Below are 18161 nucleotides of genomic sequence, written 5' to 3' on the forward strand. Positions count from 1 at the left end.
CACCTCTTCTGACACAGCTTCTGCTCTGATAAAACTCAGAGTCACCTGCAGCTGTTTAGATAAAGTAAGAATAGCAGGAGATATGATCGCAAACCTGCCATGTAAGGTTTGATCTAGGAAACCTTTTTAAAGTGGATTAGAGAGAAAGTGCAGGGAGGAGGAATATTCACCACCAAAGCTAAGCAGAACCTCCATGTCTAGAGGCACTGGACCTGTGACCTCCAGGTGCCGGAAACCCAGGTGAGAGGAATCATAGAATCATAGAGTTGGAAGAGACCACAAGGGCCATTGAGTCCAACCCCCTGCCAAGCAGGAAAACCATCAGAGCACTCGTGACATATGGTTGTCAAGCCTCTGGTTAAAGACGTCCAAAGAAGGAGACTCCACCACACTCCTTGGCAGCAAATTCCACTGTCGAACAGCTCTTACTGTCAGGAAGTTCTTCCTAATGTTTAGGTGGAATCTTCTTTCCTGCAGTTTGGATCCATTGCTCCGTGTCCGCTTCTCTGGAGCAGCAGAAAACAACCTTTCTCCCTCCTCTATCTGACATCCTTTTATATATTTGAACATGGCTATCATATCACCCCTTAACCTCCTCTTCTCCAGGCTAAACATGCCCAGCTCCCTTAGCCGTTCCTCATAAGGCATCGTTTCCAGGCCTTTGACCATTTTGGTTGCCCTCCTCTGGACATGTTCCAGTTTGTCAGTGTCCTTCTTGAACTGTGGCGCCCAGAACTGGACACAGTACTCCAGGTGAGGTCTGACCAGAGCAGAATACAGTGGCACTATTACTTCCCTTGATCTAGATGCTATACTCCTATTGATGCAGCCCAGAATTGCATTGGCTTTTTTAGCTGCCACGTCACACTGTTGGCTCATGTCAAGTTTGTGGTCAACCAAGACTCCTAGATCCTTTTCACATGTACTGCTCTCAAGCCAGGTGTCACCCATCTTGTATTTGTGCCTCTCATTTTTTTTGCCCAAGTGCAATACTTTACATTTCTCCCTGTTAAAATTCATCTTGTTTGTTTTGGCCCAGTTCTCCAATCTGTCAAGGTCGTTTTGAAGTGTCATCCTGTCCTCTGGGGTGTTAGCCACCCCTCCCAGTTTGGTGTCATCTGCAAATTTGATCAGGATGCCCTTGAGTCCATCATCCAAGTCATTGATAAAGATGTTGAATAAGACCGGGCCCAAGACAGAACCCTGTGGCACCCCACTAGTCACTCTTCTCCAGGATGAAGAGGAACCATTGATGAGCACCCTTTGGGTTCGGTCAGTCAGCCAGTTACAAATCCACTGAGTGGTAGCATAGTCAAGACCGCATCTTACCAGCTTCTTTACAAGAAGGAGGGCACTTACCTTTCCCAGAAGCCCCTCAGTGTCTGGGAGCAGGGTCTGGTCTGCTCCCCCTGCTCTCCCACTGGGCCACCGACTGGCATCCGCAGCTCCCCTGAAGGAGAGGACACCATCCCCGGAGTGGGGAGGACTGGGAGCCTGTGGGGTTTCCCACCCTGAACGAGGGGGCTGCATCGTCTTCAGGAAATCCTGCTTCTGGGCCTCCCAGTGCTGCTGCGGCTGCCCCTCCTCTTCCTCCTGCTTAATCTGACATAAATCTGCCCGAGGCAGAAGATCCCTGATGGTCCCAACTTGGCCGGCAGGAGGTTTCTTTCCTTTGTACTTCAGTCTCTCCCTTTGAATGGGTCTCCTGGGTCCCTGCTCTTCCATTTTTACGCCACCCTGCTGGAAAAGAATTAGACACAAAGTAAAATAAAACCCAAGAATAAAAACAAAAGCACATTTTAACCATTAGCCAGTTTTTGAAATATATTATTACTCTTTCTATTTCTGATTTTCAGGCTGTGAATGACAATCATTATGTCACCCAAATGACTCCACCCAGGGACGAGGGGAAGTTATCCAAAGACTGGGGGAAACATCAAGATTTATGGAAGTACAAATATTATTGGGGGGGGGACCAAGGCAGAGGGAGGGAAATCCAAAAACAACCCAGTGAGAGGACTGAGCCTGTTAAGTGGACAGGGAATGCTGATCCTGGCTGCAACTTCTAGCATGTTGGAAAGGCAGCAACAGATCTTTGTATATGATTAAGGCTGTGACAGACCCACCTAACACTTAAAGTACATGACTTCACCCAAGAAATCCTGCCAGCTGCAGTTTGTTAGGGGTGTTGAGAACTCTAGCAATAAACTACAGGTCCTGTGGTTCTCTGGGGGAAGCCACATGCTTTAAATGTATGGTATCTGCACAGTCTAAGAAACAAACAAACAGACAAAAGGAACACTGGCCAACAAAATCAAACAACCCACTCCAAAATATTTTATATTTGATGGTCACAAACTCTCTTTACTGAAGATATTCTAACTTGCAGTCCATTGGCTGCATATGGCTTGCCAAGCCTCAGGGTGTGTCCTGCTAGTCCCTGCTGTTTCCATCTCTTGATCTGATCATAGGATGAAGATCTCTGTCTGTCCTGGAGAGAAAGATGCCTAAGGGGCCCTTACAGAGATCTTTTCAACTCCAATTTCAGCACAAACCAGCACAGTGCTGAAATGGGGCAAAAGGAAAATAAATGATCCCTCTGGCTGCTCTTTAAAGAGCATTTCTAAAGAACAATCTGAAGGGTCTTTTTCCCACAGATCTCCTTGCTAATTCAGCAGGGTCTTCTTGTGCTCTTATTCCTCCTCCCCCCAAGACTGGGGTTGGAAGGTCTAAACATGCTGATTGTGTTTGCAAGACTTGTATGTATGCTAGATGGCATGTCTGGTGAGTGTGTGCAGCACCTCTGGCGTGTGTGCATGTGACTTTATGGTCTGCATCTCTTTTCTGTGTGCGCATGCATGTGCATACATTGGCCTCAAAGCTCACTGGAATGTGGCCTCCAGAATCAATGCAGCTTTAAGCCCATAAATGTTTCGCTCCTCCTGTACTATCGGAAAGAACAATCAAATCTAAGACTATCAGGAGGAGAGAACTCCTGGATCTACAGAGTTAATATTCTCAACATCCTATGGACACAAACTGCAATGAGATTTCTCTCTAATTACTAATTAGATTTTTTTTCTTGAAGCCATACGAGCAAGTAAAAGAACATGTATTTGATTGGCTGCACTACTACCAGATAAATGATATGTTTAAAAAGGATGTGAAAGAAAAAGGGTATAAAGAAAAAGATTCGAAATTTCAAACGGAAATTGTTAACAATGATTGTAAGATAATCTCAAAAATGTATAAAATATTATTGGAATGGCACACGATGGATGAGGAAGTTAAATCTGTAATGATTCACTGGGCCAGAGATTTAGGGTATAGTATTGATATGGAAGACTGGCAAAAAATATGGAATGAAAATCTGAAGTTTACAGCATGTACTATGTTAAAAGAAAATGTTATGAAAATGGTATACAGATGGTATATAACACCAGTTAAATTGCAAAAATGTATAAAACCTGTAACAAATGTTGGAAATGTAAAGAGAAAGAGGGTAATTTTATTCATATGTGGTGGGAGTGTAAGAAAGTGAAGGGGCTCTGGGAAATGATATATAATGAGTTAAAGAAAATGCTGAAATATAGCTTTGTAAAGAAACCAGAAACCTTCCTACTGGGAATAACTAGAAATGAAATAAATAAGAGGGACTGTAAACTCTTTCAGTACGCAATAACAGCAGCGAGAACATTGATGGCCCAAAAATGGAAACAAGAAGAATTACCAACTTTGGAAGAATGGAGAACAAAACTAACAGATTACGCAGAACTAGATAAATTAACTGGAAAAATCAGACTTCAAAGAGACCACAAGTTCCTAGAGGACTGGGGAAAATTCAGAGAATATTTGAAGAGTGTATGTGAGGAACAAACAACGCTAGTGTGTTTTAAAGAAGCTTTGTGAAAAAAATAAGGAATATTGCAAGAATGTAAACGAGGATAGAAAGATTTTACTTGAAGGCGATACTATAATTAAGGAATGTGAAGGTAGAAATTTAATTACGGATGATTGTCAGAGGAGCTGAGGGAGGTTCAAAAAGTTAAAATATGTGATTTGGAAAATTGTATGATTGGAGATTTTGTGAAAATTTTAATAAAATTTATTATTAAAAAAATTAGAAATATGAAGCAATATAGAAATGAAATGAGTAATCATCTGAACATGAATAGCTAATTTCAATTTTGCCTTCCTCAGTCTTTTACAATACTGTCTTCAACGTTTTTATTATAATTAATTCATTTCCATATGCCACACATCTTAAGAATCCTCCTTTCTTCTGCATTCTCTAAACTGTCACCCACTTCAACCCTCAGCCTTCATCTGAAAACTCTGCAGCCTTACTGAGGAAGGTGGAAATAAAACAATTAATGAAACAGGCTTAAGCCTGTCTCACTGATTTACACGCAGAGACAAGAGGTCACTAGCTTTGACAGCTTCGGAAAAGATCAGGTGCATTCTCCGGGGAAAAGATCTATTAGCTGTTTTATTAGCCGTGACAGATCAACAGAGCCTCCATGTGTAGGCACAGTGTACCTTGATTTGGGGAAGACAAAATAAGCCATTTCCTTGCTAAATGAATCTGATGGACATCATTACTACAAGAGAAAAGAGAGCTTTCAAAGGCGATCAGACCAATTCACAAATGAGGGCGTTAGGTTTATCAATGGCACTGGCAGAGGAGGGGGGGAAGGAGTAGTGGCCTGCAAAGGGTGTCAGGGGGCTGCAGGGTGAGAGGGACACCTCCCTGCTGCACTGCTCTTCTTTCTCCCCCCTGCCTCCCCTTCCCTCTCCGCCGTGGGGAGGACCGTCGAAATGGGCTGGGCTCCCTGAGAGGAGAGGGGAGAGGGGAGGCAAAAGCCCCAACTACGCGGCTGATCATCGGAAGACTATATGCATCGTCCACCGCGAAGCAGCAGCTGCCTTGGACCCCTCATTCTGCCCCTTGAGCTCAGGACTGAAGGGAGCAGCTCCCCAGGGTCTCAGGCAGGGTCCGTGCCAGCCTGAGCCAGAGATGTTTGCCCCTGTGCCCTCCTGCAGATGCCCTGCCCCTCAGCTGCGCCCCTTCCCCTTCCTGCCCGGTTGGGGGGCGCCCTGCAGCCTCTGGCTGGGCTCGGGGCCTGATCCTGCCAGGCCCACCTGCTCTCCTCCTCCTCCCCCTCCCCCTCCCGCACCTCGGACTCCTCGCTCCGTCCCTGCACCGGAATCCGGCTCCTCTCCGGGGAAACTCGCCAGGCCACGGGCCGCTGCTCCTCCGCTCTCCTCGGCGGGGGACAGGAAAGTGCAGCCGCTCTCGAGTCCCCCTGGCTGGCCCCGTTTCCTGCCTCTCTGAGCATCGGAGCTCGCTGGCTGTGGGTTGGGCCCTGGGAGGCTGCGAGGCTGGATGCGCCCCCTTGCGCTGTCCCTCAAAATTTATTGTATCATTGGAATCTACCTGGCATCTTATATGCTATCCAGAATGTTGCACAAATAAGTCTCCTTGTGATCCGATGTGCAGTCACTGGTTTCCTCATCAGCAAATATTCCCAGAAAGCTGGGACGATGCCACTTTGCAGCCATAGCTGTCAATTTTCAGATTTGAAAATAAGGGATCCGCAGCCTCTCCTGTCCCGGGGACAGTCTACAGGACATCTAACAATCCGGGATAGCAGCGAGAAATGGCACTGGAATAAGGGAATTTCTGGCAAAAAAGGGAAGGTTGACAGCTATGCCTGCAGCTCGAATGCGTAGCTGGAGGAGGCAGTCCAGTTCCCAGCTCTGCTGGTTGGGATCATGCAATCACTTAGCTCCAGCAACCGACCTTTCCAAACCCTCCAACATTTCTCTCATGAAAATAGGAACATCCCATTCCATAAATATATTTTTCCTATTTATACACCACACATCTTATTACGTTGCCCCAGCCACTCTGGGAAGTTTCCAACATATATAAAAAACATAATAAAACATTAAACATTAAAAAACTTTCCTTTTTTAAAAAATATTTTTTATTAATTTTTCAACACGAATATACATTCTTATCCTAATTTTCTCAAATTTAACTCTGTTTAGACTTCCTTCCTAAAAAACTTTCCTATACAGGATTGCCTTCAGAGGGCCCGTGGGTTGGATAACTCCATTCCCTCCAGCATTTCTTCAATGAAAATAGGGAGACCCTAAGGAAAAGCGAGACATTCTGGGATCAAATCAGAAACCAGGACAGCTTCTCTAAATCAGGGACATCCCTGGAAAATAGTGGCACTTGGAGGGTTTGTCTTTCCCTGCTTTTTCATTCGCTGCCTCTGGTCTCCTGCATCCATTTAGCAGAGGAGGGGAGCAGTTTTGGCCTTCATACTTCTCCACCCCCCACCCCCAATATAACCAAAAGCACAATATAACCAAAAACACACACACCATTTGGGAGTGAGGACCAAAAAAAAATTAAAATAATCGTTTTATTATTTTATTACTTATTTTTTGCAGTTCAATCTACTGTATCTATAAATTTTATTGTTTATAGCCAATGGCCACCACTATACAAGCACAAATCACACAGCTGCAAAACAAAAGACATTGCATGCACCAGACCAGGATAAATCTATAGCGTCCAAAATTTATTTCCACGGTTGTTTCAATGGGAAGGATATAGGGCAGCAGAGTCCAGGTGGTGAGGTCCAGATTACAGCTTCCATCATCCTTGACTGTCTGCCCTGCTGGCTGAAGCTGATGGGAACTGGACAACAACATCTGGGGACACCTCAATGGCTATGCTCTGATATACAGAATCTACAAAAGATTAAGGCACTGATCCAGAAGACAATGAACTGCAAATAGCAAGTGTAGCTAGGAGGAGAATGCATTGGCAGCAGGGTTTGGAAGCTGTTCCCTGACACAAATCCCCTTATTTCCTCCTCTGGAGATCTGAGGTCTACAAAGCAATGGGTTGTTTTATTCAGAATAAGCTCACTGACATCATAATCATCTCCTCTATGGGTGCTGCTAAGTGCCCTCTATCTTTGAGCTTTTTGCTCTCCTAGTTTTAAGGCTCGCTGGTTTCTCTAAGTCTGGGGAAAGTGCTAAGGATGGTGGTTTAATTTCCATAAATGAGAATGTTTTAAGATGGAGTTTCCTTTGACAGTAGTCCTCATTTGTGTTAGTCACATGAGGGAGGCATTCCATTCTGTTGAGACTGTTATTCCAGTAACTGTTGTTTTTAACTGCTTTTCTGTTCTTTTCTCTCTCTGTGCATGAGGGAGAAGTGCTGCTGAGAGAGATGTCTCAGGATACTATTGTGTGTCAGTGTGATCTGTCTGAAGTGAAACAGTGGAAGATCACTAAATGCTGATCAAAATTACTGCTCAAAAGTTCAAAAACAGAATTACTGCTGAGGTGAAAGTAAAAACCTTTTGTAAGAAACTGTAAGACAATTCAAGTGAGAACATGCCCGTGTTTGAATAAGCATGAGATTGTAAATATATTTTTCTCAGTTATATGTTTATGAAAGTAAGGTTCTTTTGAATACCAAGAGTCTGGACATTGTAGTCTGTAAAAAGGAACTATTGAGGCATCTAATCATAAGCCTGCATTTTATTAATGTTTGATCAGGTTCCTAAATTAAATGGGCTTAGATTTTCAAATGTTTCATGCCAGGCAAGAAGACTAGCTGTTTAGAGAACACTGGCAATGTTTTCCTCCTAGACAAGGGGCCCCTTGATTTATAGCAGAAAACAATTCTCAAAGTCGTAAAAGCTGGAATTACAGACTGAGAGTGAGGACACTGACCCTACATGTTACAGAAGATAAAAAAAAGGCAGAGATAAACATAATTAGGAATGAGTAAATAGTAAAATAATACCAATGTGCCTCCCAGTAAAATGAGCCAGATCTTCTTTCTAAGGTTAAAGACCAAATGGAGAAGCATCTAGCTGGCAGAAAGAGAGCATTTTTGGGAAGTCTTTTTTAAAGCTGTTTCTTTCTTAAACTGAGAGAGTTAGAGGGCAATAAATGTTGGGAAGAGCTAATGGGAAAAGCAGCTGGCTGGGGGGGGTGTAAACTGAAGAGGCTTCTTTTGAAGCGGTTTTTTACTGAGTTCCTTTTTACTGAGTTCCTTTTTCTACTTTACAAAGGCCTTTTTCCTTTTAAGAGGCTACCTGTGTTATGTATTAAATATATTGGCTTAAATGTAATTATGCAAAGGATTTAAGAAATGCTAGATTCTTATTTCATATAGTTGTAAGAGTTGTATTTATCCTGAAATTAAGTCAGCCACCAGCCTAGCCCCCCTGCCAGACAGGAAGACGCCATCCAAGCAGTCCTGATATATAGTTGTCAGGCATTTGTTTAGAAACCTTCAAATGAAGGAGATCTTTCAATGTTGATGTGAAACTCAAGATCCTTGACATAGGTTTAAGATAAAAATTTAAGATTAACCATTTGTTTTAGAAGGCAATAGGGCAAGGAGGGCAAGAGGTGAGCTGGTAATTAAGATTCCTTGTTGAGACACATGTAAGATATATTACTACTTATTTGTCATTTATAGATGTAACAATATATAGCTCTTTGTGTTCCATATAAGGACAGGAGGATATGGGTGTATCTTTTAGGATTGGTTATAGCAATCAGCCAATAGGAAATCCAACCAGGCTGATTGGACAGAGGCAGCCAAAGGAGGAGCAAAGGGGGCTGGATTAAGGGAATATAAGTGCTGGCCATAATGGCAGGAGGCCAGGCCAGAGCTTGGTAACCATATACCACTGTGCCTCTCATTTATTTGTCTGACAAATAAATTATTATTTTAATTTCTCTATTGCTGCGTTGAATATTTCATTCCAGCTAAGCGTTAACCACAAGCAGGGTGCTACATTATCACCTAGAACAGCTATTTTGCTTCTTAGCTATAAGCTACTCTGTTACTTTGGAGATCATCAAAATTCACACACAGACAGACTATAATGTTGCATACAGTATAAGGTTGGGGAGTTGAGAAGTGGGGATAGAGGGGGGGAAGGGGAAGTAAACTTTCATTATTTTACAGAGTGCATATCCAAAGTTTTTCTGTCGGTGACACATGCATAGGTTCTTCTTCTATTCATTCATTTTCATTGGCAGTGAGAAAGATCGGGCCCCCAGGGCATAGTTGGCTGCCTTCAGTTGACTGCAGTGAAGGGAGAACCAATTGGAGGAACAGATTGTTGCAATTCTTGGAAAGGGATGGAAAAGAGCACGGCTACATCGCGGTTTGGTCTTTCAAGTACTTGTTGTTAAATACAGTGGTACCTCTGGTTACGTACTTAATTTGTTCCAGAGGTCTGTTCTTAACCTGAAACTGTTCTTAACCTGAAGCACCACTTTGGCTAATGGGGCCTCCCGCTGCTACTGTGCCGCCGCCACATGATTTCTGTTCTCATCCTGAAGCAAAGTTCTTAACCCGAGGTACTATTTCTGGGTTAGCGGAGTCTGTAATCTGAAGCGTATGTACCACTGTACTCTGTGAGTTGAGTGAGGCTGAGAGACTCGAGAGAAGTGTGACTAGCCCAAGGTCACCCAGCAGCTGCATGTGGAGGAGCAGAGACGCGAACCCGGTTCCCCAGATTACGAGACTACCACTCTTAACCACTACACCACACTGGCTGGAAAAAGGGGAAGTTCTTTTCTTTGCATTAAGTTGTGAAAAATAAAGCAATAAATTTTAAAAACAACCCTTCTTTCAATGCTTTCTTTTTAAAGCAAAAAAAGATGTAGTACCATAGCTTGAACAGTTTTGCCTTTGTATGGGAAGGATATATCTGAGATACAAATGCACACACAACTCTCTCCCCTCCATCCAGGCGAGGAGGAGGCATTGTCAGGAGTTTAAAGGCACATCCCGGCTGGCTAAGGTGCGAAGCAGAGCCATGGAAGGGGGTGGGGTGGATTCTGAGGACCACAGACCACATGTGCAATTGGCCCCCCCAGGTATGAATTTCTCCACCCTTGGCACCACATAACACCAGTCTTGAAACATCTACATTGGCTCCCAGTACGTTTCTGAGCACAATTCAAAGTGTTGGTGCTGACCTTTAGAAAGCCCTAAACGGCCTTGGTCCAGTATACCTGAAGGAGCATCTCCACCCCCATTGTTCTGCCCAAACACCGAGGTCCACGCTGAGGGCATTTTGGTGATTCCCTCCCTGTGAGAAGCCAAGTTACAGGGAACCAGGCAGAGGGCCTTCTCGGTAGTGGCACCCGCCCTGTGGAACACCCTCCCACCAGATGTCAAAGAGAAAAACAACTAACAGACTTTTAGAAGACATCTGAAGGCAGCCCTGTTTAGGATGCCTTTAATGTTTAACAGACTATTGTATTTTAATATTTTGTTGGAAGCTGCCCAGAGTGGCTGGGGAAACCCAGCCAGATGGGCGGGGTATAAATAATAAATTATTATTATAAATTATTAAGTGCAAATCAGGTAAGTGTAAAGAGAACTGTTTCAACCCAACTGTAGTGCATATGTAATACAGCCATACCTTGAATGCCAAACGCCTTGCAACTCAAATGTTTCAGAAGTCGTATGTCCGACACAGCTTCTGATTGAGTGCAGGAAGCTCCTTCAGTCAATCGGAAGCCGCGCCTTGGTTCTCATACGGTTCCAGGAATCGAACGGACTCCCAGAACGGATTAAATTCGAGAACCAAGGTACGACTGTACAGGGATCAGGATCAGTGTGTTTGCAACTTCAGCTGTAAGTATTTTTCACAACTTTTTTTAACAGTAAAAACTTTTAATTAGTTCTATTTGACAAGAACATTGACAGCCACCAACAATTACGTGGATTTGTTTGCTAAAAAGGACAGATGTAAACAAAGCTCGGAGCTAAACAGGTAACTTCACAAATGAACCTTATATTTTCCTGCTTGACTAGACCAGCTGCCATGTTTGGGTTGTTTTGTTTTGGTTTTTTGAAAGGAAAAAAAAAGGCTCAAGCATCATTTTGACAGGCAGCAAACTTTCACCCTTAAGAACTATGGAATCTCTTATCTGCCACACAAGAAACAAGGCCTAATTCCACCCCCACCCCACCAACACACACCTTAATCCTCTCTAGCTATTTGCTAGTCCATCAACCCTGATGGACCTAGAAATATTCCCAGTTCCCCTAATTGCTGTCAAAACTATCCCAAGGTGGTGTCAAGCAGATATTTCCCCTAATATTTCCACACCTCAGACGATCTGATCCAAATCAACATTCATAAGCATGGAAACCGAATATGTTGATGCTTGCCTAAATTTCCCAGATTGGCAACTTGCAATCCCAGTTCCTGGCAGTCTGTTTCTGAACTATAAGGCATTGGCTGGTTCCTGTCACCTGGCAGCTGGAGGTTTCCAGAGAGAGAGTGCAGAGGGCTGAGGAACCAGATGCTGGGACTTCAACTGGAGTTCAACAACACATGGGCCCCAGCCCTGCTATATGCTATATGGGGACAAGGAATGCTTTTTTCCCAATCAGATTCAGAACTATTTCCTGTCTTTTTACCTAGGAAGTACATTTCTGTTCCACACTTCCCTCATCAAGGCCGCTGCAAGATATATTGCTTTCACGCACACAGCAACCCTGTGAGGGAGGTTTCACATACAGATGGTGACCAGCTTTAAGTCACCCAATCAGCTTCACGACTGGGGAGGGATTTGAATTGTCCCCGGCATTTGTGGACCTAGACGCAAGGAAACCTGTGGTCCTTCAGAGATCATTGGACTCCAGCTCCCATGAGTCCCAGCCAGGATGGCCAATGGCCAGGGAAGACGTGAGTTTAAATCTAACAACATCTGAAGGGGCCACAGGATGCCAGCCTTTTGCCAGGTAAATATTCTGTAACCATTTTTTCGTGCTGGCTCACTTTTATTTTTCATGTTTGAACGTACAAAGGAACAAACTGTGCCTCAAAGAGGAAAGATCACCCAATCTCTGCCTCACCACCAGGTCGATTTCTTAAAGGTCTGTCACAGAAGAAAAAAATGAATATAACCAAGCAATATAGGTTAATACATTGCAACCATTTGCCTCTACCTTTGGCACCAGCTTACACTTAAAACACTCTGCTGTGGGGAACCTTTCGTTATTTGTTAAATGAAAGGCCAGTGACCCATTGGAAAAATCTATTTTGTGGGGAATGGGGTCCAAACAGAAGCAGTGGGGACTCATCTTCTATAATGGGCGAAATAAAAAAATGTAAAAATTATCTAACTTCACAGCTGAAGATTTTACTCTTTGAGGGCTCTTGTGTTTCTAATATTTTGTTGGAAGCCACCCAGAGTAGTAGGGCAACGCAGTTAGATGGGTGGCGTACAAATGATAAAATTCTGATGATGAAGAACTTAAGAAAAAAATAAAGACGTGAATATATATAAAATAATGATAAACATTCAACACAGCAGCTTTTCAGTGTGACACTTGTGGCTGTGTTTCTTTTTCAAGCTCACTTTTGCCTGGCGGCATCAACAATGTGGCCGCTAGCAGCTGGCTGCCCAAGTTCACCTCTGGTAATCGGGGGCCCCGGGGGTCCCTTGCAAGAGACCCCTCCATTCCCCGAGCCGAGTTCTTGCTGTGAGCTGGGCCCCTCCTGCGAGAGAAGCTCACACTCTCAAAGAGCTTCAGCTTCTCTGGGGCCAAGAGAGCGGCGGTGGCCACAATGCACTCCTTCACCAGCTCGCCTCTGGAGAGCGGGCGAAGCTTTTTGGAGACCAGCTCGCTCACCACGAAGCTGGCTTGCTCCACGCTGTCCATTTCCTTCCTTGGTTCCGGGGCGATGCCTTGCTGGGCGTGCAGGTCCATTTTCAGCGCCTTGACCTTCTCCTCGCGCAGCTGCCCTTGGAACTCCTCGTACTGGATGTGCTTCATCCTGTAGTGCCTCTGCAGGTTGGCCTTCTTCAGGGTGGAGAGGGCCTCACCACAAATGAGACACACGGGCATGCCTTTCAGCTCCACAAAGAAATAGTCGTGTGTCCATTTCTTATTGAAAATGCGGCACTCCAAATCTATCTTCCTCTTCTTGTGCGACGGCATTGCAACCAAATGATCTAACAACAAAGAAACAGGTGGAGCGGTTAACTGGATTTCTTCCAGGGTGAGGGGAGTGATAATATAATTATAATCAAGAGAAAATACTGGAAACGAAGGCTCCACAACCACCATCTTGTGCTTCAGCCCCTTTCAGCCTTATTAATGGGAGAGGAAGCCCTGCCTTCCATGGTAGGATTAAAAACTCAGATATCTATCAGTTAATTGCTAAATGTCTCCTTAAACCTAGGCTACGGTCGCCACAATGGAATGCCGAGGTGCCATTTTTTACTTTTGGCAATGAAATCATCCTTATTATTCATTTCATTTCTATACCGCTTTCTATTTTAAAGAAAAAGCCTCAAAGCGCTTCACAACACATCAAATAAAACAAATAAAAAAATAAAAACCAATTCAAGCTTCAAGGAAAATATTTCAGATCCTTCTTCTCCCCCTCTTCTCGTGTGGGTTCTCCCGTGTGTCAGGAGAGAGGGGCTACCTGGCTGAAGCTCTAACTGCAGTCGGGGCAATGGGAAGGTTTCTCACCTGTGTGGATTCTGACCCCCAAGCTCTTCCTGCACTCAGAGCACCTGCATGGCTTCTTCCCCATGTGGATCCTTTTGTGTGAAGTGAGCAACGATTTCCAGCCAAAGCTCTTCCTGCCTTCGGAGCACCAGTACAGCTTCTCTCCTGGGAAAGCCCCCTTGCACACAGTGAGCTCCTCAAGGCTTTCCCACACAGGCTGCAGTGATTGGGGTCAGGGCCATAGTTAAGGGACAGCGAGGAAAGCACCCACTAGGGGCGCAGGTGAGGAGGGCCCCCCCAAAGCAGCTTAAAAATATGTCAGTAATATGTCTATAAATAAAAATTTCGATGATTGCCTGATAAGAAAAAGTTTTAAATAGAGGGTCTTTATATGATACCCGGGGGCCCTGCAACACAGGCGCTCGGAACAGAAAAGGGATTGGGGTGTGGAGGGGGGTGTTGCCCAGAAGAGAAGCGGCTCTGGCCCAGCAGAAGCCCCCCCTCCCCCCCCTCCCGGCAGCCTGACCAAGAGAGCAAGTTGAGCTTGGGGGCAGTGCGCAATGTGAGGGAAGGCAAGAGGGTGCATGCGTCTCTCTCTGTGTGTGTGAGTGGGTATCCAAGTGGAGGGATGGTGGAGGGAGGCAGGCCAGCACCAGGCTTCAGAGGTTCCTTTCGTTAGTGGAATGAGAGGGTTGCTGCCTCTGCCGCTGCTGCCGCCATCACAACACACGAAGGCAGCAAAAGAAGCAGCTGGCAATTTATTGTATATAGGCTCTACCACTCGAGCTGTGGGGGTTCGGATTGGTGAACACCGATCACGTATTAATAATGCTAATTTGGAGGCACCTCTGGTAGAACATTTTGCTTCTCATAATCATTCAGATACAGATCTATTATTTACAGTTTTATGGGTGAATCAGAAGGCAATTAGCATCAGAAAAGATTATGAGCGACAGTTACGGCAGCAAGAAACACGGTTTCTTTTCATGTTTCAAACCATTTATCCAGGGGGGGTCTCAACTCTAAGTTAGACTTTAATTGTTTCAAATTTCATTTCACTGGTCAACAACAATTTTGTTGTCTGTGTTTTTTCAGTTGATTTAGGACGAATCTGATGCACTGAATCCAAAAATCACATTGGTTTTGCTCAATCAGGTCAAGTTTTTGAGCTATGGCCACATGTCTTTTTTTACGTTTTTGTTCACATGTACGCTTGTGTGGGGGACGCGGGTGGCGCTGTGGGTAAAAGCCTCAGCGCCTAGGGCTTGCCGATCGAAAGGTCGGCGGTTCGAATCCCTGCGGCGGGGTGCGCTCCCGCTGTTCGGTCCCAGCGCCTGCCAACCTAGCAGTTCGAAAGCACCCCCGGGTGCAAGTAGATAAATAGGGACCGCTTACTGGCGGGAAGGCAAACGGCGTTTCTGTTTGCTGCGCTGGCTTGCCAGATGCAGCTTTGTCACGCTGGCCACGTGACCCGGAAGTGTCTCCGGACAGCGCTGGCCCCCGGCCTCTTGAGTGAGATGGGCGCACAACCCCAGAGTCTGTCAAGACTGGCCCATACGGGCAGGGGTACCTTTACCTTACGCTTGTGTGGAGCATTTTAGAAGAAGTTGGTGGGGGTAAAATGCCATGTCGAATAATTGTTTTGATTGGAAATGATTGTTTTAATGACAAGAAGTATTCAGGTCCGATAGTTCTGGGTGATTATGTCGAAAAGGGATCAGTTTGAAGTCATAAAACCTTGAAATCTTTCATAAATTGGTGCGGCAAAGCATAAAGTTGGGGGATCAAAACTAAGTTAATGGGGCAGCCGCCCCATGAAGTATCCTGATCTTCAATCAGCACGTCATCCTGTAGCTCATTGTGATGAAATTCCAGTGCCTATCTTCGGAGAACTTCCTGACATTAGTGACGAAGATGCCTCCAGTGTTGAAGGACATGAAGAAGAAGAAGTGGTTATTGAAGATGATGCTCCACATCCATTTTCCCAAAAGGAGCTGAATTATCTAGTTCACGACTTCAGCTTGTCAAAAGACTCTGCCGAACTGTTGGCATCCAGATTGAAGGAAAAAAACCTCCTCTCTGACAGTGCTCGCATCAGCTTCTTCCGCAACACGCATCAAGAGTACCCCCGTTTTTTCTCGGAAGAGAAGGATTTGGTGTACTGTGCAGATATTGCACAGCTTCTGCTCAAGCTTGGAGTGCCACAGTACGAACCCAAAGATTGGAGACTGTTCATTGACAGCAGCAAGCGATCACTGAAATGTGTTCTGCTACACAATGGCAACCAGTTTGCCTCTATACCCCTGGCTCACTTGAATACACTGAAGGAGAACTCAACCTCCTTGTTATTAGCACCACCTGGAGTTGGCTTTATATGTTTTTCAAAAAAATATTGTTAGTAGCAGTGACAACAGTATTACATGTGCACTGTTCCATAGCATTTGGTATTTTCATTTACATACATTCCTTCGAAATAAGATGGGTTATGTACTCTTTTTCATTACTGTTTGTATTCTAGTTTATAATTTTTGTAAAGTGGTATGTCATGCAGGTCATCGTCTGCAAAACTTTATTTTCAGTTTATGAAGCAATTCTATATCCTCCCACCACGCTGACGAAGAATTCTACAAAACAGTAGTCTATATCCGGAATCACTGTTCAGTGTTGGACATCGTATTTGCTGAATACACAAAGCTTCACAGCTTGTCTTTCATCCTACAAAGTCTGGTACCTCACTTCATTGAAAGATTTCCAGAGACTTTGAGACTAAAGATTTCATTTTGTACTTGTTATGGTTTGAAGGAATGCTGTAAAGATTGTCCATTGCGTATATACATGGTCATTGTGTTGCCTAGACATTGCTGACGTGAGCTTAGGGGTGACAGCGGCCACAGTGCTGAAAAGTCCAAATAAATGGGCAGTCGCAGATCATGAATCTGACTTTCCTCCAACTTCCAAACAAAAACGGGAGGAAAAAAGATTTCAGGTTTGAAAGTGGCATGTTAGTCAGGTTTGCTAAACCAAAACTAAGCCAAAATTTAGCTTAGTAAGTGTGAGGCAAAATACAGGGCAGTAAAACGAGGAACAGGGTGGTGAATCCAGGGCAGGGCAGGGAGGGGGGTTGGTGGACAGTTGGTTTTCTTTTTCCACCTGGTACTGAAGTGACTTCAAAACAATCCATGCCAATCTCCTGCAGCCGCACAGGATGGGCCCCCCCGGAATTTGTCACACATGCATGCACACACCCAGATACTCATGAATCTGTCAGTCTGTCTGTGCTTGGCTGCCCAGAGTTTAAATGCAGGACTTTTCACATTCACACACCCTTTCAAACACAGGTCCTTGGAGAGGATCCCTAATTTGGCAGAGGGGGGGGGGGAGAGATAGATCTGAAATACTGGACAAAACTATCAATACAGGACATGGCATTTTTGAATTAGGCAAAGCAGGACTTTATAGGTAATAACCAGCACATTGTGTCCAGAAACAGACTATTAGGCAGACGGAGCTGTTCTAATAAGGGAGTCCTATGCTGCCTATAGCCAGCCCTGGTCAGCAGTGTGTCTGCAGCTCTTTCAGCCAGTTGAACTTTCTGAGCTCTTTTCAAAGGCAGCCCCATGTAGAGTGTATTAAACTAACTCCTACGCAATGTGGCACCAGACTGCTTTCTTTTTTTGTAATTATCTGTTTGTTTTAAATTCTGTAGCTTAAATTCTCTTGATGCTTGTTTTTTTGAGAAGGGCCTCTTACGGTCACAAAGCAATGATTTTCAGGGCAGCTCCATAACACTGATTGTGCCCTCACACTGCCCCTTTTTGTGTGGGGATTTGGATCCAGAAAAGGAGCAGACAGGGAAAGGTTAAGCAGAACCCCCCCCCCCATGTCGCCCTTAGGTGTGCTCAGTCGTCACCTGCTCCATGACTCCACCTTGCATGAGAAAGAAGGATGGAGCTGCAGGAAACAGGAAGTGGACCTTCCACCAGCCAGGACATCTCATCATCACAGACAGATCTAGTCTCCTGCTGGGGAGTCAAGAGTGGCCCTGGGATGGCAGAGAGAGGAGGGGAAGGGCCCAGCAACAGAAGGGAAGGCAGGGCTCCAGATGCTCCCTTGGACCCCTTCCTTGACACCAAGGGGAGCTCCTCTTCTGGGGCTGAAAGCATTGCCGTGCAGGTTTCATTTTTGTCATGATTGCAAGGGAAGAAGGGAAGGTAACCCCCCCCCCAACACAAAGAACTGAATGAAAAAAGCCCTGTTCTGAGCGATTAGCTACTGTAGAGCATAATGGGGGGTTTAGCTGTGATGCTCACCTGCCTCCCTGGAGAAGTCTTTTCTTGGGGTCAGGGAGCTGAGGAGCAACATGAAGTTCCCAGGTTACATTTCCTTCTGGTCAGCTATTCCAGCTCTTGTCTCCTCCCCATTTCTTTATGGAGGGCAAAGGCTATGCACTTTGTATAGATGCAACTATAACCAACAACTGGCGTCTTCTGGGTGCACTGAGCTCCCCCCCTTCCGCCTTCTCTCCTCCAGATATAATACAGATTCCCTCAGCATCGTGCCCCACCTTCCAGAAGGCAAATATATATGGCTGTTTATTTAGGACATATTTATCAGCAGTGAT

The 18161-nt window shown here is 44.9% G+C and overlaps 2 protein-coding genes across 3 annotated transcripts in view; both read right to left on the minus strand.

Moving 5' to 3' along the window:
• Nucleotides 1-5316, minus strand: part of LOC310701245 (uncharacterized protein) — a 37068-nt gene extending 31752 nt beyond the window's left edge. The window contains exons 1-2 of the mRNA XM_083491835.1: nucleotides 5178-5316; nucleotides 1360-1740 (exon numbers count right to left, since the gene is read on the minus strand). Of these exons, the coding sequence (XP_083347961.1) occupies nucleotides 1360-1725 (366 nt within the window). The 5' untranslated portion in view covers nucleotides 1726-1740; nucleotides 5178-5316. The remainder of the gene's footprint in view (nucleotides 1-1359; nucleotides 1741-5177) is intronic.
• Nucleotides 5317-10720: 5404 nt separating this feature from the next.
• Nucleotides 10721-18108, minus strand: LOC310701936 (EPM2A-interacting protein 1-like). 2 transcript variants are annotated; one of them, XM_083493495.1, is made up of 2 exons: nucleotides 17851-18108; nucleotides 10721-13035 (listed from the first exon to the last, which is right to left on the minus strand). In XM_083493495.1, the coding sequence occupies exons 1-2, from the start codon at nucleotides 17900-17902 to the stop codon at nucleotides 12398-12400; spliced, it is 690 nt and encodes a 229-aa protein (XP_083349621.1). In that variant the 5' UTR covers nucleotides 17903-18108; the 3' UTR covers nucleotides 10721-12397. The 2 variants fall into 2 exon arrangements, with proteins under 2 accessions (XP_083349621.1, XP_083349620.1); XM_083493494.1 differs by lacking the exon at nucleotides 17851-18108 and adding an exon at nucleotides 13562-15862.
• Between the last annotated feature and the right edge of the window lie 53 nt (nucleotides 18109-18161).

The sequence above is a fragment of the Podarcis liolepis genome (assembly GCF_965112155.1).
Source record: "Podarcis liolepis genome assembly, chromosome: 2".
Classification (NCBI taxonomy): Eukaryota; Metazoa; Chordata; class Lepidosauria; order Squamata; family Lacertidae; genus Podarcis; species Podarcis liolepis.